This window comes from Podarcis filfolensis (assembly GCF_964270895.1).
Source record: "Podarcis filfolensis genome assembly, chromosome: 5".
In the NCBI taxonomy this organism is placed as follows: domain Eukaryota; kingdom Metazoa; phylum Chordata; class Lepidosauria; order Squamata; family Lacertidae; genus Podarcis; species Podarcis filfolensis.
This window is the reverse complement of record NC_139608.1, coordinates 84665904-84693012: the sequence shown is the minus strand read 5'-3', so window position 1 is coordinate 84693012 and position 27109 is coordinate 84665904. Positions and strand designations below refer to the sequence as shown.

Below are 27109 nucleotides of genomic sequence, written 5' to 3'. Positions count from 1 at the left end.
TTTTCTGGGAGTAGCAATTGCTTGAAAATTGAATTAACCAGTAAGCAAAGAAGGGCTTCCTTTATTTACTGATAGATGAGCTTTCTGAGGCTGTGCATTGACACCTTGACAATGGTAAGCTGTACTAAGCTATGACAGACATGTATGGATTCATGATGAATATGCTTGGTAATGAGGGCAATGGCCTGAAGCTAGTTTGCCAGGCAGATCTTACTGACAAGGTAAAGAGTGCAACCCAGTAAACATTCTTTATACTAATGTCTAACTTATTAGAATACGGAACCTTATGTAGCACCGTGTCCAAGAGGGATGTAAAATATTGTGACAAGCTGGGGGAGAAGGCAGGGGAATAAAAAAAATGATTCTGTTTAGACTAAGCATTCTCCCTGAGCACAGAATACTGACTGGCTATAGGAGGGAGAAACTCGGGGTGGCGTAGAGTATCTTTGAAGATAACACAGCTAGCCAAAACAGGAGCACTCCACATTGTATATTTTGTTGCAGGTCCCACTTATGGTATGCATTAATCAGCAGTCCTCCTTCTCCATTGCCCCATTTTCCATAACCCCACCACATATAAACACAATATTTGTAAGGATGAAAAGGACTTGCTTACCTATGCAGATGCAATTTGGTTCCTTAACGAACAAGACAAAAAACCCAGCTCTGTCAAATGGCAAACATTTTAGTAATGTCATGCAAAACTGAGTTCTCTGTGACTTTGAAACTCAGCGATGTGTGTTGTCTCTGCGAATCAAGTAATGTGTGTAGGCTGCAAGACAAATTATAGCAGTTTTCCTTCAGGAAACAATTTTAAATGTAGTCATTTTAAAATTTGCTAACCTAAATGCTTGTAAGTACAGCAAAAGACAATTATTGAAATGGAAGAAGATTGAAGCCAAGACTGCTGATTGATGTGTCATAATGTCTTGGAGTTTGTCTTCGGCGTATCGTTGCATTGTGTCTTACCAAACCAAATGAGCAGGTAAGATGTAGTCATTTGGAGTTTTTGGTAATGTGAAATAGCAAGGCTGTTGCTGCTTCTTGAAATGGTCATGTTCATTCACTTGTCCCAGCAATCTACTAATTTTTAAGTAGCTGTCTCCTAGACTGTGTTGAGCCAAATGCACACCAGATGATACTTGACTATATGCATCCACTGAGTCAGTTCCCACACTGAGCTGCCGGCTCACTTATGCAAATCACCACTGGTCATGTGCACTCCCTACTTAGGAGAGCAGTGCAATGATGTAGCCATGAACTCACGTGAAGTGGAAAGTTGCAGTGATTTTCGCTGCACATCGAAGTGGAGTTGTAATGTTGTACAAGCTCTGCTATTACACTGCTCATATGAGTACTGATTTCCACTAGTGAACTTGTGCTGACTCTTCGGTCCAATTCACTTACATCACCACTTTCAAGCTGTGTGCTTCTGCTTCTGTTGAAATACATTTCGTGATACCTTATCACCTTATTTTCTGATTTTATGGAAATATGAGAACTGATTATGTGAACAGGTCTCAGAAAAAATATATGAATCTGAGTTTTGTGTTACATTTTTTTCACCTTGGTTAAACATTATGGCTTCAGCTGGCCTACTGTGTAATAACCTTTTTGCTTTCTTTGTAAATTACTGGCACAGCATACAGCTAATTCCATTATTGGTGAAGAAGATTAGATAGATGAGATTATTCTAACCTAAATAGCCCACGTTGGTTTAAGCAGGGGTAACATTGAAAAAGCTTTGCAATTTGTACTGTGTAAAGGTTTTTAGAAACGTGACCTGCCAGTATGCATATTATCTCAGGCATTATCAGTGAAATTAGTATGCAAGATAATGAATATAATTGTGACTGTTCTTATGGTAATTAATAGCAATTCATGTCCAACAGTCTTGTTTTAGTTCTTGTATTGTCAGTGTCTTTTTACCACTAAACTGTGGCTTTTTTTGCTGCATCCTTTTTAAAGAAAACTAGTTCTATCAATAAATTTATGATTACAACTAAATTGGTTTTATAAAAGACTTTAGTATGTGTGTCTATTGTCAGTGTGCTTGACCTGCTATTTGTGTTCAGACTGAACAGGTTTGGATTTATGCAAGTGCACTTATTTCTGCGAGACTGTTTTATACTAATTTAGTATAAACAGTGCTGATTGTTTAGAAAATCCAGGGTAAAAGGTTAATCAGCAATTTGGCATTTTAAATAGCTTGACCTGATATGATTTACTTGTCTTGAAGAACTTGGCAAGCCTTAAGTATATAGAGTGTTTCAAATCTGTAAGAGTGTTCACCTTAGCTAAAGTTAAGCTTCTGATTCACCACTTTGTTTCTAATTTGTTTTATATTCTAACATAAATTATCTGTAATAAGCTATCCTAATTAAAGTTGGTAAATCTACAACACTGTTCCAATTACGTACTAATCAATTATACACTAATTTAATTCCACTTAGCTACAGTGCATCATTAATCAGGTTCAGACTTGGATAACAGATTTAACACATTAACTGGTTTGGGACATTCAAATAATGAGAAAAATAAAGATACTTGTAATACTGAGAAGACCGCATAAGACAACATTCAAGTGTGTGCTATATTAATAGGTTTCATCCTTCATCTTAAAAGTATGAGTGATACTTCTTAATTCTTGGGAAAAATTAGAACTGTGATCAGAAGCAATTGAAACGATATGCTCAAAACAATGTTCTTGTTCCATGTCCTAATGCATCATTAAATTTAGGACTGTAAACAGATTCACTCTCTTAAAAACTGAACTAGCAGTAGTAAGCAGCAGCTCACAAAAGTTACTGTTCTTCACAGACAAGCCGACATAGTTCATTGTAGTGGTCTTCCAACAGGTGGGCCCCACTACTAGGTTTCAGGCTGACCTAAGGTAGGTCACAACAGCAGCACAGCCATCATACAGTTACATGGCCAAAAGTTAAGAAGTGCACTCCCAAATGCGTGTTTGGGTTAAAGGGGAGCCCTGGGTTTGAAAAAAATGAATGACAACTGTCTCATTAAATGTGTGGAACCATGCTGGGGTAGCTAGTGAGCTGATAGTGGGGGTACAGAATCATAAAAATGGGTCATGTACTCACTGTTAAATAATGATTATAAATTATTTGCCAGCATATTGGCAAACTGACTAAAAACAATACTAAAAAAACCAAGAAAAAGTTATTTATATGCATTGTATGTGCAGTATAACATTATGCCACCAGATGGCGGCATGGAGTCCCGTTTTTCTCTACCTGTTTTCCCTGTTTAAATTTACAATACTTTAAACGGGAACGCTTCTTTAATGTGCCTAGATCCAGCCTAAAAGTATCCTGCTCAGTCAATGGTTATCCATTAAAGCTTTCAGTGAGGTAGGTGTTTTTTTGTGTTCTTTAAAAAAAAATATTTTTATTGAATTTTACAAAAAAAGAAAAGGAAAAGAAACAAAAAACAATACATAACACTGTAAACACATTTATATACATGTTTTCCAAAATGCAAACTAAAAGAGAAAATACTTTTCATAACCAATAATATTACCAAATTCATGCTTCAAACATTACAGTATATAAATCTTAGTTAAAATATTATAAAAGACTTTCACCGCACGTCTCTTAGTTATCTTACTCGCCTTTATATCTGTTCTTCAATCATTTTCCTTAGATTCTTTCATAATCAGTCAAATCTTTATGTTCTCTATATTCTTCACAAGGTTAGTCTAGGCACAACCAAACTTTCATATTTGAGCCCTGCTTGTATAAATATTCATTTAAGCATTCCCATTGTTTCTGAATTATAATTTTTTATTTATGCCTTATTAAATCCGTCAGTTTTGCTAATTCCAGGTACTCACATAGTTTACTTAACCATTCCCCTTTTGTTGGGATATAATTTCCTTTCCAGTGACTGGCTACCAACGTTCTCGTTGCTGAGGTGTTTTTTTTGTTGGAGAGGGAGTATATTGACAACACCTGCTTTGAGGAATTCAAATGAAACGGGAAGGAAATTGTATGTCAAAGTAAACAGTCCATTTGATTTTTGCTGCTACTCTTCCAACTCAAAGATTATTGAACCATTTTTTGAAGTGTCTCAACATTTTTGTACAGTTGCATCACTGGTGTGAGGGTATCAAAGCCCAACAGAGGCTTGATGGCAAAGCAAATCCTACTAATACATCCCAAGGCGCAGCATAGCAGTGCTCTTCACTTGTAAAAGGAAGTTTGCATGTGAAAGGGAAATGTGTAGTAATAGATTTAGGAGCGTGGGAGGGAATGGGGGACAGCAGTGTGAACTGAATGAGGGAGCTGCTGTATAGCTGACTCACAACTTGCATGTGTTTAGCTGCACTGGCTCCTGGTGGAGTACAGGATCAGGTTTAAGGTGCTGGTTTTAACCTTTAAAGCCCTATACGGCTTAGGACCCTCGTACCTACGGGACCGCCTCTCCTGGTATGCCCCACAAAGAAACCTACAGTCTGCAAATAAAAACATCCTGAAGGTCCCAGGCCTCAGAGAGGTTAGGCTGGCCTCAACTAGAGCCAGGGCCTTCTCGGCAGCGGCTCCAATCTGGTGGAACGCTCTGTCACAAGAGACTAGGGCCCTGCGGGACCTGACATCTTTCCGCAAGGCCTGCAAGACAGAGTTGTTCCACCAGGCCTTTGGTCAGGGCGCAGCCTGACTCCCTCCTCTGGCAACCTGCACAGAGTTTTGCTTAATGGTTGCCTTCAACTTGATTTTAATTAATTTTTATAATGAAATATTTTTAGAATGTTGGTTTATTTGATTGTTTGATTATTTGATTGTTGTTAGCCGCCCTGAGCCCGGCTTCGGCTGGGGAGGGCGGGATATAAATAAAATTTATTATTATTATTATTATTATTATTATTATTATTATTATTATTATTGTGTGATGGCAGCCTTATGCACTGGGTAGACAGCCAGCTGAAATCACACAAATTAAACACACACATTGGAGAGGTCTTGCTCTGGGAGGCTGTCGTGAGATCTTGACTCACTGGCCCACTTGACTCATTGGCTTCGAAAGTATTGTGGGGACAATTCCAGGGCTATTCGGTCTACACATGATTTCAGCTTTACGTGCCTAGTTGTGAGTCGTCTGTATTGTTCTTGTATTAGGATTATATTACTTCCAGGGTAGCACTAGATATTGGTGCTGCCCAGGGTTTATTCACCAGGACCTAGGTTGTTTATTAATTGATGGCAAGCCTGTGAATGAACCGTACACACTCTCAATGCATTTGGGGTTTATTTTTTTTTTGGGGGGGGGGAGGTTGTCTGGTATTGATACGTAACATCTCCCAGATAATGACTAATTGTGTAATCCAAATTTGGTTCCATGCGTAGAATGCTGGGATGCATTTCTCATATGTTTTTGACACCTTTCTGCAGATGAGTATGGATCCAAGCCTTTCAAATCCCCCCATGACACATAATTAAGTTCCATCATGCACTGCTACAAGATGTGACAATGACCACCAGCTTAGACAGTTTTTAAGAGGATCAGTCAAATTCATGGATGATGCATCTGTCAACATTTAGTCATGATCACAAAATTGAACCTCCGTGAATAGAAACAGCAAATATAACATTTTTTCCCTCTTTGGTTCCACATCTAATGGGGGAAATAGTAAGTAATGAGTTCTATATTTTCAGTTTGGTGCCATCCAAAACCACTTTTTTGCTTCTGCAGCAAAATATTTGTATATCTGTCTTTAAGGTATGTGGATTTCATTGCTTAAAATAAGTTCCCCAGATATTCTTCCTAAGTACGTTGGAGTCAGTACTTGAAGGTAACAGGCCCTGACACTATTGATCTTGAGCCATTCCATACTGTGGAAAAACATATGTTATTAATAGCCATGCTATCTTTCTGGGCATCATAGCTAAAACCTTATTCCCTCAGGGCACGACGATGTCCTAATGCCGCATATCCTTCAACAGTTACATTTTGCAAGTTTATTTTGACATCTCCAACTAAATGTTGCAGCTCTAGCAAAAGTTCCCACTTGGGATGATGTGACAAGCTGCCGTAAAGTTAAAGCTTGAGAACTTTTCCTACCATCCAGCAAGACGGAGAGGTTGGAAGACGTGAACTTGAGAGGAGGCTGGCTTACCTGACCATGTGTCTGGACCTGGCCATTGGGTTGGATACTGAGCCAAAATGCACGGACGCTTTTCAAAGGTGACACAAGGGTGGCTTTGGCTGTATTTGACTTCTTACAGTATTTATACTATGCCTTTCCACCTCCCAGGTACTCAAGGAGACTTACTGAAGCACATAATAAAAAACCCAATCATATTCATAAAAAATAAGTTTAAAAAATCCCATAAAAATACAAAGGCAGTAAGGGTTTACTGATTGTATTAAAATAGTGTAAAAAAAAGAAAAAGACGTTTTATATCTGCTCTCCACTTTTTAGCATTGTTTTAATTTTATTGTTTCTACCATTGTGATATGTCCTGGACAGCATGATACCATTTGATGATAAATATAAAGTTCCTTGCTATATATAGTTTTATGTTTACTAACATTTTGTATTTGAATGAAATCTCACTTTGTGTCAATGAAATCAGGATACTCACTGCTGTTTCTAATGATCTCTCAGTTCTTTATGTTGGCATTTGCTGCTGTGAGAGCCATCATTTTTATAATAACCTTGAGGTGGGGCATTCGTCTGCATCAAGCTTATTTTCTGCAGTATTTAAAGTCCCATAGTCAAGACCTCCCATTTACTGAACCTCATAAATTGTAGAAAGAAACAGATGAATAACTGAGAGGCAGTTTCTGTTCAGTAAGGTGACCTGTGCGGCATCTTTGCAGTCATTACTCATTGTTGTGCCTCAATAGTGGGAAAAAGAAGAGGAAATATAATCAAAAGTGCTACAGGAAGTTGTATTTTCTTCTTAAAAGCAGGATGACACATTTTGTGCTACAAAGTGTGTGTTTTTCTGAATAGTTTTCTATGTATCTTTTTCTAGCCTTTAAGGGAGAAGCAGAGCTTGGCTTCCGTGTTTTTGTCATGCACAACTGGAGAAAGTCTACATTTCTTTCAAGAAAGGAACTTTTAAGTCGAAATATGTATTGACTTGGGAGTCAGGGGTCTGAACTCACCTCCCTATTCTGTCTTTCTGTCTTTAAAAGTGTGTTGTTTTATGTTCAGAGTTGGTGGAGCATTTAACGGTATTCAGGCTAGAAGAGACATTGGTTACTAGACTTTGGTGTCACAAAGGGAGCATTTGAACAAGTTGATAACCTGGACTGTGCGCATAATTTGTATAAAAACTGTTCCATGATAGCCATTCCCCCCCCCCATGCCACCCAGTGCTATTCCTTTGCCACTGCTGCTGTTGGGTTGTGCATATGGGGCGTCAGCCTCCCATTTTTGTGAGTACAGTGGTACCTCGGGTTACAGATGCTACAGGTTACAGACTCCGCTAACCCAGAAATAGTACCTCGGGTTAAGAACTTTGCTTCAGGATGAGAACAGAAATCATGCGGCAGTGGCAGTGGGAGGCCCCATTAGCTAAAGTGGTACTTCAGGTTAGGAACAGTTTCAGGTTAAGAATGGACCTCCAGAACGAATTAAGTTCTTAACCCGAGGTACCACTGTACAAAGAAGGCTCAACACTAAAAGCATGCTAGAAATGCTATTTAAAAGATTGATAATAATATGGTCCATCAACTTAATGTTGTGGGTGGCACTTGCCCCCTTTTCCATTGCTCTAAACTTTGCCCTGTGTTTCTGGCCAGGATGTATGGTAATCGAAATAAAAGAACTGGGGGAGGGAAGTAAAGTGGGGTTTGGAAAGTTTCCTTCATTACCATCGTTCTCTGTCTAACTAATTTGGTATAATGTATTGTCATATATGGGACGCAGGTGGCCCTGTGGGTTAAACCACAGAGCCTAGGACTTGCCAATCAGTAGGTTGGCGGTTCGATCCCCGCGATGGGGTGAGCTCCCATTGCTTGGTCCCAGCTCCTGCCAACCTAGCAGTTCGAAAGCATGTCAAAGTGCAAGTAGATAAATAGGTACCGCTCCGGCGGGAAGGTAAACGGCGTTTCCGTGCGCTGCTCTGGTTTCGCCAGAAGCGGCTCAGTCATGCTGGCCACATGACCCGGAAGCTGTATGCCAGCTCCCTCCGCCACTAAAGCGAGATGAGTGCCGCAACCCCAGAGTCGGCCACGACTGAACCTAATGGTCAGGGGTCCTTTTACCTTTACCTTATTGTCATATATGCATGTTTTCTTAGAAATAAGTCCCTCTGTTCCAGGTAAGTGTGGATAGGTTTTCAGCACCTGTGTTTATTACCTACTAAGTGTTGGAAAAAAACTCATTTTGTGGTAAGGATCTTACATTATCACCATTTTGTATTGATTGCCTCCCCTGTTGCCAAAAATGATGACTGATACATCATTCCTGTGATCTTACCAGAGCTATTTCCCCCCCTGTCATGCTCTTTCAGATTTACTTGAAACGGTATTTCTGTAATTAATATGTGTAAGGGAAAACAAATTGCTTTTAAAAGAGAGCAGTACACTGCAGTGATGAATTATTTCTTTGAGAGAAAAAGTGCTTTATCTTTCCGGAGAGAATGGAAGAAATATAGCAGATAAAACAACAGTCAATAAAATTGTTGATTGCTTCTCTGGAAAGAGGAGCGAGTGGCTTCAAGATTGGGAAACCTATACTGGGTGACTATGAGCCTTTTAAGTTTATATTCTTGAGTGTAATGATATGAGAATAAAATAGAGAGTAATAGACAAAGTATTTGAAGGCCAGAACTTTGCTTTTTAAGGATCTGCCTGTTGTTGCTGCTGCTACTCCTCCTGCACTTTGAAGTAACCTTTCCCATTAGTCCACTGAGATGGTTTGCCTCCAATATTTACCTTCTTGTTTGATTGATAACACTTCGGAATCAGTGTTTGTCACTTCCATAACATGTTACTCGTGTAAACTACCAGGGCTCTTACTTTCAAGAAGAGTCTGCATGAGTACAACCGCTTCCCTGTTTGAACTTTTGCATAGAGGGTGGATAATGGGTTCAATGTCAGCAAATGTGTAATTATATCAGGAAGGTGGCACAGGAGGAACAGGGAAAAATCACCTTGTTCTCTTTTCCATCAAAGGATCTTCCACACTGTGTGTTTGTGTGTGTGTGTGTAAGTGTTAAACCACAGATCCTAGGACTTGCTGATCAGAAGGTTGGCGGTTTGAATCCCCGCAACAGGGTGAGCTCCTGTTGCTCGGTCCCTGCTCCTGCCAACCTAGCAGTTCGAAAGCATGTCAAAATGCAAGTAGATAAATAGGTACCACTCCGGTGGGAAGGTAAACGGTGTTTCCGTGCGCTGCTCTGGTTTGCCAGACGCAGCTTAGTCATGCTGGCCACATGACCCGGAAGCTGGACTCCGGCTCCCTCGGCCAATAAAGCGAGATGAGCGCCGCAACCCCAGAGTCGGTCATGACTGGACCTAATGATCAGGGGTCCCTTTACCTTTACCCTTTAAATGTGTAAAATGTATTGTTAATCATAGCTGCATACATTTTATTGCACATCTCCAAACATAATTTGAATCCCTTCAATATATATTTCCAAACTGAAAACCATTCACAACTTCCCGTATTAAATTTTTAATTTTAGGGTTGAATCCAGGGCTGCAAGAAATGTCTCTCTCTCCCCCCAACCCCCCCCAAATCTGCTCTGAAGTCCCCCCAAAACTTTCTGAGGCAAGGGGAAGTTTCACTGTGTATGCGGAACTGTTGGATGTATCCCTGCAAAGTGTGATGTATAAAGCAAAATTTGATCTGTACATTTTTCAGTGCATTTTTCAGTCTATCTAAGCATTTCGGCTTTATTGGCAATGGTACTGAAAGCAGTCTACCTATGATCCTGCTTAGATTCACTGGTGGCTTTCAGAACTTCAGCTATTTCATAGTGTAAGGTTTTGGCTGAACATCATGTTGACGTTGACTTCAGACATCCTTTATCATTCTTTCAAAACCACAAATCAGCTTAGAGAATGTCGGTTGTGTTTTGCTTTTTTTATTCACAGAGAGAACTTGAATTACCACATCGTATTTCTTTTTATGGCTAAATTTGTCAAGTGATCTAATGAGTCAGGGCTGGCGTGTAGTATATGAGTGCTGCATCTCTCTGTCAGGGAGAGATCGCATTTTACACTGAAAGGGCCTCATATTGTTATGCCAAAGACCAATGAAAGCAAGCTAATGTGGGTGGGGGAAATCGGCAAATGTAGTTTATGGAAGGTAAGTTAATAAATCTAGATTTATTATTGTGTAAAAAAAAAAGCTACGTATTTAAACTGGTCTGTTTCAGCTGCTCTGAGGATTGAAGAGCGCACAACGCAAAGAAATAAATGAATTTGAGAGACTGTGAACATTGTATTTTGAATTGCTATAGGTTTCATGATTGATGTGTCTTGCACCAAACCATTGTGTGTGTTTTAGTGTTACCAATTAGACAGAAGTGTGGGTGGTGATATTAGTGAAGTCAAAGCTGGAGTGTGTTTGCAGCTGAGCTTTAATGCAGCAGATTGGAGAGAACATGCTTACTATTCTTTGACGGAAGCGAGGAAGTTCAAATTTGTGTTTTTATATCGGGTAGGGGATATCCCCTCCAAATGTTGGACGACTTCAGTTTGCATAAGGCCCAGTTAGGATGGTCAGTGGTCATTAATGATGGGAGCAACATCCAGCAACTTCTGGTGGGCCACAGGTCTTCCCATCTCTGCTTTAGATGGTTCTCTGATATTTCACTTTCACCATCCTGGACTACACCATCTGACAGATTCAAAACTTCCAAGGAATTTCCTTTTGTTTGCTGGAAAATCTCTGATTGAGAACTAATCTTTATCATCACTGGGATTCTAGGCTACAAAAATAAAATAAGATTAAGTTCTTCCTCTGTTGTGTTTCCCCTCCTAAACCTTGTATGGTTTCATATGGAAGGTGCTCCAAGCCCTTGGTCAGTTTCACTGACTGTTTCTGTATCCTTTCTAAGATTGGTAGCTTTTTCAAATGGGGTATCCAAAATTGTCCATGGCATCCTAAGTGTGGCTGCACTGTAGGTCTGTATGCAATACACACACACACACACACACACACACACACAATTTTATAAAAATATAGCAAGATCATATGTACCATACAAAAAAACATTGAAAAATATCTTCCATTCAACCTTGTGCTTTTTCCAGTATCAGGTATGAATACGGTTTGAAAATTCTGTTGCTGTTTTTTAACCAAGGAAACTCTTTTGTACCTTCTTAAGGATTCTTATATGGAAGAATATCAATATTGAATGAAATCTCACTCTTTAATATCAGATGTTACTTGGTGGTATGCCCGCTTCATTTTGTGTTTTGGACTTTAAACATTTTTATAGATTGTTTTGTAAATAAAATAGGATCTTGAACACCATTTGCATTTTCTGTTATAATTGATAATGTACTCTTACATGATTTTAATTAGAACATCTTACTGAATGTAAAGCACATTTTATAGAGCTATATATGACAAGTTTTTCAAAACTTATTTTTAATATTTCACATAAAATTAAACTTGACTCAGATGAAGACAGAAATTAATACCTTATGAGCTTTTCTTGTAGTAGGACACAGTTCAACATTTAGAGTTGTTTAGCCCTTGCAAATTAAGACAAGACCGGGTTTAGCTTAGACATTGGAAACTGCATCATAATATTCCTGGAGTTAAACTCAAAACACATTGGAAATTTTAGCAGCATAATTCACCCAGCACTGGTACACAAACTCTAGTCACTTTGCTGACATGTTAATGAAATGGAGAAGCAGCTTGCATTTGTATGTTTGCATGTTTTGATTTGGCAGGCTTTAGAATAATTACTTCAGCTTCATAGTGAAGGATCTAAATTAGTAAAAAAATTGTTTGGTTTAGCCACAATCCAAATTTAACTTGAAATTGTATAAGATCAGCACGTGCCTGTTACAAGGCTAATTTCAGTCCCAAAAAATAAGTGTTTATAAACGAAATTAATATCAAAGTAAATTCTTCACTTGCTCTTGTTCCAAGCTTGTTAAGTTGTTGTTGTAGTTGTTGTAAAGTATTTCCTCTTATCTAAGTAGGAACCGATCTGAAACTACTTCAACCACGAAGGATTTACATCTTTAATTTGTTTTCATCTAGAATATGATTGAATGGTATTAATATCAGTTAAAGACAAAATGCGGTGTGCACATTTATGCATCTATCTGATGCTTTGGATCATCAATTACTAGTGTTAATGGAGATGAAGGGGTGGGGGATAATCTTTTCTTTATATTTATCACAGAATAGTGACAAATTTGATATTCAATCTTTTTATGAAAGAATTTCACTTAATCCTGCTTGGTTGTGTGCTCTCTGGAGATGTGTGAGCACCTTGCTTCTTGTCCCAAAAGGGGTCAAGTCTTTTGCAAGTTTTCTTTTTGAATGCTTGCAAAGAGCTCTGACGATGTTCACAAAATGCCCCGTGCTGCTGCCTCCTCCCTATCTTCTGTCCAATGGTCTAATTACTTATATTGGGGCAGGAGCTAGAGGCTGAAAAGTGGTGTTCAATTCATCAATAGTAATCATGGAGTGTTAGGGGATGGGGATCACCTCTGGTGGGGGGCACTTTATACTCTTCCTGGGGTTGTTTGTCCGCCTTTGGTCCCCACAGCTCTCAGCTGTGGCTCCTAGAAACTGTCAGCATTCAACAGTTACCACACCCCAGGAATGGCTTCGACTAAACCAAGTGAGGGTCTCAAACCCTCAGAGAGCTAGGAACTCCCCCTGCATGTGAAGACAGGCTCTAGCAGATTGAGCAGACAAGACCAATAGTTACATGCACCTCTTGTTACATATCCTTCAGAACACACACGTGGTAAACCCCGAAGTAATTTTCCAGGTTTTGCTGCATGCGCAGAACAAGCATCTCCGGTTGCAAAAACCTTGGGATCCTACCGGAGCTCTGGAATGGATCCGCTCCGCAACCGGAGGTACCACTGTAGTTGTAATGGTCAGGAAGGCGGTTTCTGCATGTGCTGTAGAGGGAAGTAAGGAGCAGATGGGCTGTTCACTCTAGAGACGAAAAGGCTAAGGAATAAACCCCACACAAGTCTGGAGTGGAGTCCCTAAGATGGCGTCCCTTATACTTTCTTCTGGCAACTACTTCAGTCAAGCTAGTGCCAAACATACTGTTCTGCTTTCCTTTGGACCACATCAGCAAATCCCTAACCCTAACCCTAACCCCTCAGTACTGGAAAGTTGCAATGGGGAGGGGAGAAGGAGGAAGTCCCCTTGTGCAAGCTGTGTTCTGCTCACATTCCCTGGATCCCAGCTAAAATGTTTAGAAGGCATCTCCAAAGACAAAACAGGAGCAGGGGCAACTGCTGATGATAGGAAGGGGATGAGGCATATGGAATCTGATCATACATAATCTTAAAATAAGCAACAATATAAGTGAACCTGTCCTTGATATGAAAAGAGCTCAAACTTGGCTCCTGCTAATTCTGTTCTTTGAGTCTAATATTAAGTGTTATTATTACTGAAACACATTTCCACAGTGATTGGACTGAGTAAGTAGATGAAACTGCAGTGTCAGTCAGCATCTACTCTTCCGGAGAGGAAATGGGAAATTAAGTTTCACCTGATGCATTACATAATTTGGATTATGGTTATTAATTCTACATTTTCTGGGTGTTTATTCCCCTGCCCCTGCAATTCAGCTTCCCTTGCCATACAGCTCTGGTAGCAGACCTGAAATAACAAATACTTTAACTGAGAAGCAATTTGCATTTCTAGCTTAAAAGTTGAATGATGTTCTAAATTTTTCACTCTGCGTCGAATCAAATGTGCTCAATTGTACTCGATTGCAAGAGCCCCCAATGTCATTATATAGCACCCAACACTTTCATCTAAACTGACAGGTCTTGGAGAGACGGATTTCGAATTCTAAATTTTGTAGCAGCAGTGGATTTGTTAGCTGATGCAGATGTTACTGTATTTGCAAATGCAGGAGGGATTGTCAGCTTCACAGGCACAGACAAATGCACTGGTGAACTTTCAAGTCTTTCCTTGCTGGCTCCCCCATGAAATCCAAATTGGGCTCTGATTCACAGTTGGGCCAATTGGAGCAGGATGTGTTCAAAGCAGCGAATTTAGTTCCGCACAAAGAATAAACTGTAACACAAACTCTCAAAAGACAATTAAGACTTTGAGGCATTTGTGTAATAGGTTCACATTCCTCAGGAGGCTGTGTTGTCTGCAAGGATACTGAACTCACAGTCTTCAAAAGCAGGCCCGTGTAAAGTGATGTGAGCTTGTAACACTCTGAGAACATGGAATCACCTGAATGAATTATTCAGGTTTTGAAACAAGGTTCTTTAAAAGGTTCTTTGGATTGCATAAAATGTTAAGGTGGTATTGCGTTGTAAAATATTCTAGGTTAGGAGTGACTGGGGGGTCCATGAACCTGATTTGCCTGGCCGAAGCCCTTTTCAAAAGCCCGTTCCATCCCCTTGGCCAAATTTACTGAAACCCCAGCTGCCACTGAGAACAGATTAGAACACTCTGAAAACAGGAAGGCCCGCTCCACCTTGCTCCAATGTTTCCTGGTGAAACACCGGAACAGATCAGAGAGTATTTTCCTGTTTCTGGAGTGCTCTGATACGCTGTCAAGGCTGGCGGGTAGTTTGGTGCTGCCAGATCAGTAGCCATTACTTCTCTCAGTGGCGTTCCTTTCCAACAGGCAACTGACACATGGAGAGGAGAGGAAAAGGAGGAGCAAGATCAAGAGTTGGTTCTGCTACATGGTTTGGCTTTTTCTCCCTGGTTTTCCCTTGTCTCTCTCTCACGTGGAGAGTGGATAATGTTCCTCTCCATCGCTCCTTCCTAGAGCAGAGAGAGCTTGATGGGGAGGAAAATTCTGTTAAGTGTGGATAGTATTTGTGTGCTGGGTGCGAAAGAGAATGAGGGGGGCAACACCTACTTTTGCAACATTCACTTTTGCATTGGCCACACTTGCCACAGATAGCACTTGGGAGAGGTTTGGTCAACAGCAAATACAGCCCTCCAGCTAAAAAAAGTTAGCCGCCCCTGTTTTCTACATGCATGCTTAAGCCTTTCAATGTGTTTTGTGGCCATACTGATTCAAAACTCCTCCTGCCTTTCCTTTCTATACATCCCAATATCAGAAGGCCAATAACAGGACATTTGGAATGAAGGTAAAAAAGCTGAAGAGTGAAAGATTAAGTACCCCCAACAGATGCACCCGTTTTCCACTCAGAATTGCAGCCTTTTGTGGATGTTTTTCATTAAAAAAACAAAACCACAACCGCCCAAAAGTTGAGGAAAGTTACACTGAACAGTTCAGTCTTTATCCTTCTTTGGGACCAGGTATTTGCTGAAATGTTACTGAGAAAGAGGAACGCCGGAGTAAAGTAAGATCACATTTATTTGAACATACCTAGTGTACGCATTGATATTATCATCTTTTGCTCTAAATGATAAGACTATTCATGTTAGAGACATTTGGCTTCGGGTAAGACACTTGCAACCCAGTTAGCCATTCACAGAGAAAAGTGACAACATAAAAAAGAAGAAAAAAGGCAAAGAAGAATGGCTGTTAATAGGTAAACATCTACTAAAAGTCTCTTCCCTATAACTGTTGCCACCTTAAGTCTGCAATCCCATACATACTTGCCTGCAAATAAGCCCTATGGAACTTCTGAGAGGACTTCTATAGGTTTGCACTCAGTTTCTTTATTTCCTGGTGAAATGACTAGGAATGAAAGAAAACCCTTTTACTAAAAGAGAAAATTACCATGGTTTGCAACTAACTGCATTAAGAAGGTGATTGCATTTAGGACTCTACATATACTGCTAGTTAAAACAGCTGATTATACTTTTCTGTAGAACGCTTCTGAAAACTGCAACTCCTCTTGGAAGTATTTATTACTGCAAACTAGCATTACCTCAAACAAGTACTATATTTTCCAAAACCACCTCATCCAAACAAATAGCAACTAAATCAGAAGTCAGTAATTCCAAACAGGTTCCATGTTATGAAGACCAAATGTTAATATATGAAAGAGACAATTTGCCTGTGCATTTTCGAAGGTTCATAGCTTTGAAATACTTTACCACAAACATTAGAGGTTGAAAAAATGCACTTAAATGTCAGTTTGATGGACGCCAAAAGAACATTTTCCACATATGGTTGCATTTAAACATTATTGGAACAAGATGGAAAAAGTAACATCGATACAAAAGTAAGGTTAAAACATTAGCTCTTAAGGATTGTGATTTAAAGACTTTTTTCTTTTCAGTAAAGTCAGCCACCTTTAACCATGTGTTTTGTGAAAAGCCCTAAAATGAAAAAAGCTGCATTTTATTTTTGCTATTACCTGAAAGTCTCTCCCTGCTTTGCTATTCATCTTTGAGAATTCCCATGTATGAAGCTCTGAAATGCTGTTGAACACTGAATAAAATTTATTTTAGAGATTATGACATGTAAAAAATAATAGATAAACGTTGCAAATAGAAGCATGCACATAAATTTGTCAGTGCTGCATGACTTCCTAGATAATAACAACAATCATCTTTAAATTCTTTATTTTTCTCAATCACAAAAGAAGTAAAAACAGCTATTTTGGCGCATAAGAAAAAAAACCCAACAATTGCGTTAGGGCAATACAACGTGGGTGGTGCTGTGGTATAAACCACTGAGCCTCTTGTGCTTGCCGATCAGGAGGTTGGCGGTTCAAATCCCCATGACGGGGTGAGCTCCTGTTGCTCAGTCCCAGCTCCTGCCAACCTAGCAGTTTTAAAGCACCCCAAAAAGTGCAAGTAGATAAATAGGTGGGAAGGTAAATGACGTTTCTATGCGCTGCTCTGGTTTCGGTGTTCTATTGTGCCAGAAGCGGCTTAGTCATGCTGGCTACATGACCCAGAAAAACTGTCTGCGGAGCAGACAGCTCCCTTAGCCTTTAAAACGAGATGAGCACCGCAACCCCAGAGTCATTCGTGACTGGACTTAACTGTCAGGGGTACTTTACCTTTTTAAAATACCTTTATTAGGCTAACCTGTTACACAGACCTGTCTCCACCTTTTAGTTAAAATGCACTGGTTCCTTAGCAGGTAAAAAACAGGAATCAAAAGGAACTAAGCAGTCTTTATGTTAGCAATGGTGGAGATTAGTTTTAGGAATTGTGCCAGACAAAAAGTCAATAGAATGCAGTTTGAGGGAATATTCCCCAAAAAATGAAGTTTTCAAGTGGCATAGAATCCTTGTCCTCCAGATTAGAATCTTACTGTTGAACAAGTAAATACAGTGGTACCTCGGGTTAAGTACTTAATTCGTTCTGGAGGTTCGTACTTAACCTGAAACTGTTCTTAACCTGAAGCACCACTTTAGCTAATGGTGCCTCCCGCTGCTGCTGCGCTGCCGGAGCATGATTTCTGTTCTCATCCTGAAGCAAAGTTCTTAACCTGAGGTACTATTTCTGGATTAGCGGATTCTGTAACCTGAAGCGTATGTAACCTGAAGCTTATGTAATCTAAGGTACCACTGTAGCAGTGTTCTCCAAGTCATACACATATTGCCATAATACAGATTTTGGAATTTTTCTTAAGGGCGAACACTGCTACCTTTATTTTCTGTGTGATTTAGAGAATACAGTGGTACCTCTGGTTATGAATTTAATTCGTTCCGGAGGTCCGTTCTTAACCTGAAACCATTCTTAACCTGAGGTACCACTTTAGCTAATGGGGCCTCCCACAGCTGCTGCTGACGATTTCTGTACTCCTCCTGGGGCAAAGTTCTTAACCCGAGATACTACTTCCAGGTTAGTGGAGTCTGTAACCCGAAGTGTTTGTAACCCAAGGTGTTTATAACCCGAGGTACCACTGTACCTTATTTAGCCATTCCACAAGTGGATCCTAAATGGGACAATAAGGGTTTCACATCACTAGAAGACGCAGGAGGATTTCTGCTTTTCTTGTGAAATAGTACAGTGGTACCTCGGGTTACATATGCTTCAGGTTACATACGCTTCAGGTTACACACTCTGCTAACCCAGAAATAGTGCTTCAGGTTAAGAACTTTGCTTCAGGATAAGAACAGAAATCGGGCTCCGGCGGCGCGGCGGCAGCAGGAGGCCCCATTAGCTAACGTGGTGCTTCAGGTTAAGAACAGTTTCAGTTTAAGAACTGACCTCTGGAACGAATTAAGTACTTAAGCTGAGGTACCACTGTACTGAAGAGTCCCATCTTGTCTCCAATGCTGTTTAACATTTACATGTAGCAATTGGGTAAGATCACCCAGAGATTTTAACTTTGATGTCATCAGTTTACATTTGGCACTCGGCTACTTTTCCGTGGTCTATTTTTAGGGTGTAGAAGAAATTCTGGTGTTTGGGGGCAGTTTTGGATTGGTTGGAGTGAACAGCCTGCAGCTTAAGACAAGATGGAGTTACAGTTGGTTGGAGAAAGCTGATGACATGGGCCCCTTAAATTGAGCCCAGAAACAAACTGATAAATCAGCAAAGTTAGGTAAAGGTTCAGAGTAGTGTGTTCTGATATCCCGAGCCCAGCTTTATCCTCAGCCACCTGAAGTTTCTGAATTATCTTTATGGGTAGATTTAGAGCAATTTGCATTAATTCAATTTGGCGGTGATTAGAGCCTAAATGGCTGAAGTCTGGTCTGATTTGTTTAGGTTGAGCACAGCTGATTTACCAGGTGAATATGGTTAAAGACACTCCTGGCTGTCACCAAAACATCCAGGAGACTTTCTGGATCTAGTAGTGCTCCTCAGTATGTAAACATGCTGTATTTAGAGAGAGTGAAACTTTCAAAGTCCTCTCTTATATCTGGAACCACTGCCTGCCAAAGAACGCTATACTTCTTTGGAGACTATCTTCCAAGTCCTATTTCCATCTGAAGTGCTGCAAACATGCATGAGACACAGGACTTTCTCAGATAAAACATTTGGATTGTGTAACAGCCGCCTTAGGGAGATACATCTGATACATCACTGCCTGCTTTTTGTTGGGCTATGAAGACTCTGTTCTTCCCGTTTTAATATCTCATTTATGCTATGTTAAACTACTGCTATTTTAATCATTTGCTGTTTGCTTCGTTTGTAATTTTGTTTGATTTCTGAATTATGAGCCACTTTCGGTGCGATTGCAGTAGAAAGGTGGGAGACATTTTTGTAGATATTATTGTAATAACACAGAACTGGGAATAGCTATACGTCTGCTTGTAGTTTCTAAAGACCCTTGAGAGCTCAGAAAATTATTTTTCTTTGGGAATTCAGTCTGTATCACAATGGAAGCTCTAATCGGTACTGTATTTCTATTACCAAAAGCTGCCACCCAATAAGCTTCTCAATCTTTTCATCAGCCAGATAAATTGAATTCGTTGTACTATAAAAACATTCTGAGAAATCAATTATTGCATATGCGTTCTCTTCTAGTACAGCTCTAATCAACAGAAACATTTATTTCCCCCCCAGTGCAGCCTGTGATCATTATGACTGCTCTGATATATCCATAACTGTGAATGCAGCTTAGTCGCAATATGCATCATGGAAAAGCCACACAGTGGCCCAGTGTCATGTGTATGCACCCCTCCTCCCTCCACCACAGTCATGAGGAGGCTATGAAAAATCAGCTTTAGCTTAACTGCAGTTTAACATTGCACCTAAATCCTAGTATTTACTTACTTCACTGAAGAATTGCTTGCTGTGATTTTCAATATAATAAATCCCAAGTTGTGGCTAACCTTAACTACGGGTGGTGGAAATATGCCAACATAATAAACTAAGATTTGAAAGTTGGTTTGTTCCTCCAGTTCCCCCTGCCTTTCCCATGTGCCCCTGAACCATAGGTTTAGGGGACTATCCAGAACAGCATGGTGCGTGGGTTTGTCGTGGGGGCTGCCTCCACCTGATTAAACACCATTCCTTAAAAAGATCGGGAGCATTGGTTTCACCCATAATTCTTAATGTTGTACTGAAAGGTAAAATAGCTATTAAACAAGAAAGTTTGGCACCATAAATAGATATTCGGGTGGGAGACCTTTTCCTTCCATCCTCATGTCCTTATTAATTTGGCCCCATGGTGTCTGCTCTGACTCCAGCCACATCTGCTTGGGTGACATATGCAATAAATTTGTGCATGAGTTAAATGGGTCAAACAGAAGATTCAATTCCAGTAAAGTTGTGGGACTTAATATAAAAAGAACTTAAATTGTGCATAATCAGCTGAAGTAGGGCTTAATATAGCAGCATATAAGAAATTAGTTGTTTGGGTATATGTTCAGATTCAAGCTGGATTAAAACAAGATCATTCAAAGAAATATCTCATTTACATTGGAAAAGAAAACAAAGAGAAACAACTTTTTTCATGCTTGTGTGCGCGCCAGAACTTTGCATATACAGTGCATATACCTCGGGTTACATATGCTTCAGGTTACAGACTCCTCTAACCCAGAAATAGTGCTTCAGGTTAAGAACTTTGTTTCAGGATGAGAACAGAAATTGTGCTCTGGCAGTGCGACGGCAGCGGGAAGCCCCATTACCTAAAGTGGTGCTTCAGGTTAAGAACAGTTTCAGGTTAAGAACGGACCTCCGGAACGAATTAAGTACTTAACCCGAGGTACCACTGTATTTGTTTGAGAATATGGATTTACCTCCATATTTTCAGCCAGAAAAATTGCTGAAAGAAAAACATGGCTGTAAGAAACAATACATATATCGTATGTTCAGTATCTTGCTTGATAGAGAGGCCTGTGCTCTCAGTGTATGCTGTTTCTCTTTTAAGCAAGGATTCTCAAATAGTGCCAGAATTGGTGAAGTGTGTGTGTTTGCGTGTTTATTAAGTGCCCCCCTTGTAAGAAAAAAAACCCAGCTAGTAACTTGAATTTCATTTAGCTCAAATAGTTTTGTAGTGTGAAGTTCTGAAGTGTGGAAAATAAAAAAGTAACTTCCTTTTTTCTCTTCTCTTCCTGTGATTTCTTACAGATTTGAAGAACTTGTGAAAAAGTTCAAAGTAGAGTACCATGCTGGTGGATCGACTCAGAATTCTGTTAAAGTGGCCCAGGTTTGTAATCCCTCAGATTAAATTAAATTTGAAAATGGTAGTTGTTTTTAAAACTTTTCCTCATAACCTTGTTTATCTTAGAGCATAGGAACATAACACTGCTATGTAGTTGCCAACAATAGTGTACAGTATAAGATGACTGGTCACCTTAAATTTAGGCACATTTTTTTTACCTTCCTTTTACACACACTGTTTATTATTTGTTTTAGATTTCTGGCTAAACAAAACAGGACTCTTACCTTGTCCTTCAGCAAGCAGCGAGGGAGAGGGGGAGTGTTGGGATCTAGCAAGATACAAAGTGGGATATGTTGTGACTGCAGGAAATAATAGGGAAATAATTATAGTTTCTAAGTAGTGCCTGGTTATTCATGCTACATTTTGTTGCTCTGCCTAGTTTACATGCTTTGTGGCTATAGTGATCATAGCAGTTGCGCTTACCTGATGTATTGGGAGCTAATATCAAGAAGTTGCTTAGGTCTGAAATCTGGAATATATACATATATGCTTATTTGCAGTTAGGGATAGAAGGCAAAACAGCTTTGAGAGAGGTCAAGGTCATGGAGCCCAGTTGAAATAATTGTGAAAAGTTAGTCACGATGAACTTTTATTCTCATTTTAGCCGATGCAACTTAATAATAGTTGAGTTCCACTCAAGTATTTTTTTCCTTGTAAGATGTTCTAAGACCTAAATTGGACCTCACTGAAACTTTTTGAGCAAAGAGCTCTTCATTGTTAGTAGAATTTAGACAACCATACTGTGATTGATAGAAGTGTATCCTCAGCAGCTACACATAATAATAATAGTAATAATAATAATAATAATTATTATTATTATTATTATTATTATTATTATTATTATTTATTTGTACCCCGCCCATCTGGCTGGGCTTCCCCAGCCACTCTGGGCGGCTTCCATAGAAACCAAAAATACACTAAAATATCACAGATTAAAAACTTCCCTGAACAGGGCTGCCTTAAGATGTCTTCTGAATGTCAGGTACTTATTTATCGCTTTGACATCTGATGGGAGGGCGTTCCACAGGGCGGGCACCACTCCCGAGAAGGCCCTGCTTCTCGCAATGAGGGAACCGCCAGAAGGCCCTCGGCGCTGGACCTCAGCGTCCGGGCAGAACAATGGGGGTGGAGACGCTCCTTCAGGTATAGGAAAAGCAGTGATTTTTTCTTCACCCATCCTAAACCCTAATGCCTTTTTGAGTCCATGTCTCCCTTGACCAACTAAATTCTTTTTGCGGCACCCCTGTGGGGCTCAGGAGCCCAGTTATGTCACCCCTGGCCTGCAGAACTGACATCTTCTCACCCTTTTTCAAACACTCTCCCTTGTGGAGGGTTCCCTCAGCCTCCTTTCCTCTTCCCTCTTCCCTCTCCTTGGGAATCCTCTGGCAGCCACTACTGCCACTCTGGTCTCTGAGCTGCTCCTCCCTGCCCCAAAGAGAGGTGCCTCCTCACATTGCCCCACAGGGGCCTGGGAAGCACCCCCTGGCCAGCCCCAGAGGCACCATTTGCCTGGAGAGCTTGTAGCCAGGGTTGCTGCAACAAACAGCTGTGCAAGCCTTTGGGAGGCAGAGATGTGAGAGGGACAGAGGCCAGTGTTGCCCGCGGCAGCCTGACCATCATTCAAGGCATCCCAGGGTTCTATCACACACTGGCTGAAAACCACTGCCCTAACGTATTAATTAGGATTTTTTATTTTTTTATGGAAGAAAAATGTTAAAATACCATAGAACAATTTTTGGAAGAGATTGTTTGTTTAATGGAAGCTTTTTATAAAGCCACACAAAACTGCAACTTAGTTGCACTGAAGCAAGTAAGATAATCAGAGTATTTTCAAAGAGGGAGGAGGGTAAATTATTTGAATTCTGCTGTATCTAAAAGTAGTAGCTACTTTAGTTTTCCAATTCTCTCTGAATATAGTACAGCTAAGCTAACTAAAGGCAACCACTTGTGCTGGCTTTGTTTTTGCAGGAAAACTGATCTTTAAAGGTGTGTGAGCTTCATTGTCAGTTAAGTCTTTGTGTGTAAAAACACTGAGAACCAGTATAATTCATCCTTATGGTGTGTTAACGTTTGGATGATAAAGTAATATTATCCAGGATAAATCACAGTATACTGAAAGCTTGTTTTTTTATTAGTGATTTACTAATTAGTACAATAATTCACTTTTATTAGAAATTCTTGAGAATCCACTGGAGGACAATCACAGAAATGAAAGAAAAATGCTGATAGCAATGGCTTCTGTGGTGTTAAGATAATAGCACAGATGAATGTCTGAATTTGAAATGTTATCACCTACTACGTTCAAAATTAAATGTCGTCCAATTCTCGACATAATGTAAAGCGGTCATGCCTCATTTACCAGCATATTATTTGCAGTTAAACTTAAATGCAAAAGGTCAATTTTATATACTTACTGTTTTGTATATTCCATCCCATCCCATTTCCCTGTTGTGTTATCATGGTAGTACACTGCACGAGGCTTCAAAAATCTAATGCAGGTTCTCTATGCCAGAATATTGCTTCTCCTTTCGGCTGCAGTTCTTTGTCCAAGTAGGTTGTGTATGCAAATTCCAAGGAGCAAACTTCACTGAATTTAGTGAGCCTTTCTTCCAAGAAAGGGATGCGGGTGGCGCTGTGGGTTAAACCACAGAGCCTAGGACTTGCCGATCAGAAGGTCGGCAGTTCGAATCCCCGCAATGGGGTGAGCTCCCGTTGTTTGGTCCCTGCTCCTGCCAACCTAGCAGTTCGAAAGCACATCAACGTGCAAGTAGATAAATAGGTACCGCTCCGGCGGGAAGGTAAACAGTGTTTCCATGCACTGCTCTGGTTTGCCAGACGCAGCTTAGTCATGCTGGCCACATGACCCGGAAGCTGTATGCCGGCTCCCTCGGCTAATAAAGTGAGATGAGCGCCGCAACGCCAGAGTTGGTCACGACTGGACCTAATGTTCAGGGGTCCCTTTACCTTCTTCCAAGAAAAGATGCATAGAGTAACATGTCCCATTGACATTGCTGGTATTTAAGCTGTATGTACGATTGCAGCCTTAGGTTTGTGTCCAGTGGTACTTTCCTTTGCTCTCCCCTGCCTTGAGTGCCACGCACAACCCTAGACTCTGCTCCGAAGAAGCCCCCCCCCATCCTATAACACATTTTGAGTGCACCCAGACTACAGGGGCGAGGTGAGGAATGGAAAGACCCAGTGTGCAAGCTGAAGTCTGCTCCCCACATGCAACTGAAGCGTTGGAGACAATCTATTTTGTTTTTCTTTTCTTTTCTGCAACATCAGTGGCTTTTATAAAGCCAATGTTTGCTGGAAGCAGAGATACTTATTGGAAACGTAAGCATAACTTAATAAAAACAATAGCTCCAGTTATAAAACTCTGACTAGAATTCCTTGAAAGCATTGAGGATTCTAAGTTTACCGTAAGTCTTGTATTATAATAGATCCCTGCCCCTGAATTCAAGTTGAAGTAATCATCTATACTAGGTTTCCACTTAGAGTGTGATATCTCTCTAAGTGGGGACTTCTGGCATAGATGATCTTTATAGATGATAAATGTGTGATCTCGGTGTTGTGCCTGTTTATAAACAAGGTAGCATATTAATAGGATGCATACACAGTTGTCATAAGGATTATTAATTAGTCCATCTTAAATTGACAATGTGTGCTGACTCTTCTGCTCAGTGAACACATATGTTTTTGTGTGTGTGTGAGGAGAGGCTAAGGTTAGAAATTTTTATTTTATTTTATATTTTATTTTATTTTATTATTTGCCTTACCCCTCCATAAGATTTTTTTCTTGCAGGCATTTTGTGGCAAGCTTTTGTAGCACTCTTAATCTCAATTTTTCTCAATTTGAAATGGACATGGAACAATGCCATGTCGTTTAGCTGCAGCTGAGAGCGACAAAGAATTAATACACATGATGGAATTTTATTTTATAAATTGTCATTGATGAATAAGTATTGGCAAAAATTTCCTTTGTGTATTAGGTTGGCATAGCTAGGCAACATTGTAATTATTTTTCCTTGGAATCATAGAATGATTTATGCACTTCAATCAGGGCAAGTCCTCACCATGTCCCATTGCTGCACAGGCCTCATTGGTTGTGCCTCTGGGAAGTAAAGTAATCAAAGCATTTTACAACTCTCATTTCCTATGAATGGCTGGAAAAAATATAAATAGTAAAATACAGTGGTGTTGTGAGCCAGTGTTATATATTAAATTACTTTTTGAAATATGTCGGTAATGCTGCCTTGTATTTCTAATAAGTCAACATGAAACATGCTTTGCTGTCATGTGTACTGTGTCCATTTTCACAATTGTAGCACAAGTGGTTGCTTTTGTAAATTCAAGGTTTTTCCCACATCATGATTTTTGCATATCACACACACTAACATCATGATTCGCGATATATTGCCAGGTCAAAAATTAAGAAACCGATATCATGATATGGACTTCAAACCGATTTTGGACAATATATCACTATATTGCCCAGCGCTACTAAACATACCTTATGGTTCTATCCTATGTTCATGTACCCTGGGGTAATGCCATGTAACGAAATGAGATTTACTTCTGAGTAGACATGTACAGGATTGCGTTGTTAACTATTGTCTGAAAACCACTATTTAATTTTGATGAGATGCAGTTCCTTTGCTGCTTAATATGTTTTGAGACATACATTTCTTCCTTTCAGAGTTCTGTATAATGCTGAGGTCTGTAAGGTTAAAACAAAGCATAAATTAATTTTTGCCAGCATGTCTCAGTCTGACTTGGAGGTTACATTCTGTGAAACTACCATTGGAAAATGAATAAAAATAATAATATAACAATTTATTATTTATACCCCACCCATCTGGCTGGGTTTCCCCAGCCACTCTGGGTGGCTCCCAACAAAAGATTAAAATACAATAATCTGTTAAACATTAAAAGCTTCCCTAAACAGGGCTGCCTTCAGATGCCTTCTAAAAGTCTGGTAGTTGTTTTTCTCTTCGACATCTGGTGGGAGGGTGTCCCACAGGACGGGTGCCACTACCAAGAAGGCCCTCAGCCTGGTTCCCTGTAACTTGGCTTCTCGCAGCAAGGGAACCGCCAGAAGGCCCTCGGCACTGGATCTCAGTGTCCTGGCAGAACGATGGGGGTGGAGACGCTCCTTTAGGTATACTAGACAGAGGCAGTTTAGGGCTTTAAAGGTCAGCACCAACACTTTGAATTGTGCTCGGAAACGTACTGGGAGCCAATGTAGGAATTTTCCTTTTACTCATTCAAAACAATAACTTGTTTTATGAGCTAGTGTTAACAACCTATTGAGGAATTATCTTAGAAGGTTACTCAAGAGTGATTTAAATTTTATTAGCCAGTAGACATAGGGAAGCTTTCATCAGGCTTCTTAATACTCACAGTTTTATATAAAACAATTGTCATTTCAAACCAGTATTTATTAATCCAAATATACTCCAGTTACAAAGATTTGTGTTCAGGATTTCTGAAGCTGCCACATTAAGGGTAGGAAAATGGTTAACAAAGTTGTGATAACATCTTGTAAACTAAATTCTGTGGAAGAAGTTTCTAATTGTACTTCTACTCACTGCCTTGCAAATTCATTTGATTGCTTTAATTCAAATTTCTCATTTTATAATTAATCCCCCTTCCAAACATATGTGCAAAGTAACTGGTTACTCCAATTGGAACATTGTTTTTCAATTAAATAAAAGCTTAATAAACTAATAATTTTGACCATGGAGCCAACACTCTTTTGTGGTTTTTGGAACTATAACCTTGAAAAAGAATTTGTTTAAATAATTGATTACAGTACGATTGCATCTTATGTGCCTTTAATTTGCATGATTTCAACCATACCTGGTACTGACTGATTGAAATTTTGCAAGTTAAAAGCAAATAAGGCAGAAAACTTAAAAGTGATTTTTACACTGGATTTTCCCAGTGTG

The 27109-nt window shown here is 39.8% G+C and overlaps 1 protein-coding gene across 3 annotated transcripts in view; it reads left to right on the top strand.

Annotated features, from left to right (window-relative positions):
* Positions 1-27109, top strand: part of ADK (adenosine kinase) — a 202381-nt gene that overhangs the window by 45270 nt on the left and 130002 nt on the right. For all 3 annotated transcript variants that reach the window (XM_083615945.1, XM_083615944.1, XM_083615946.1), the window contains exon 4: positions 21065-21143. In XM_083615945.1, the coding sequence (XP_083472071.1) occupies positions 21065-21143 (79 nt within the window). The remainder of the gene's footprint in view (positions 1-21064; positions 21144-27109) is intronic.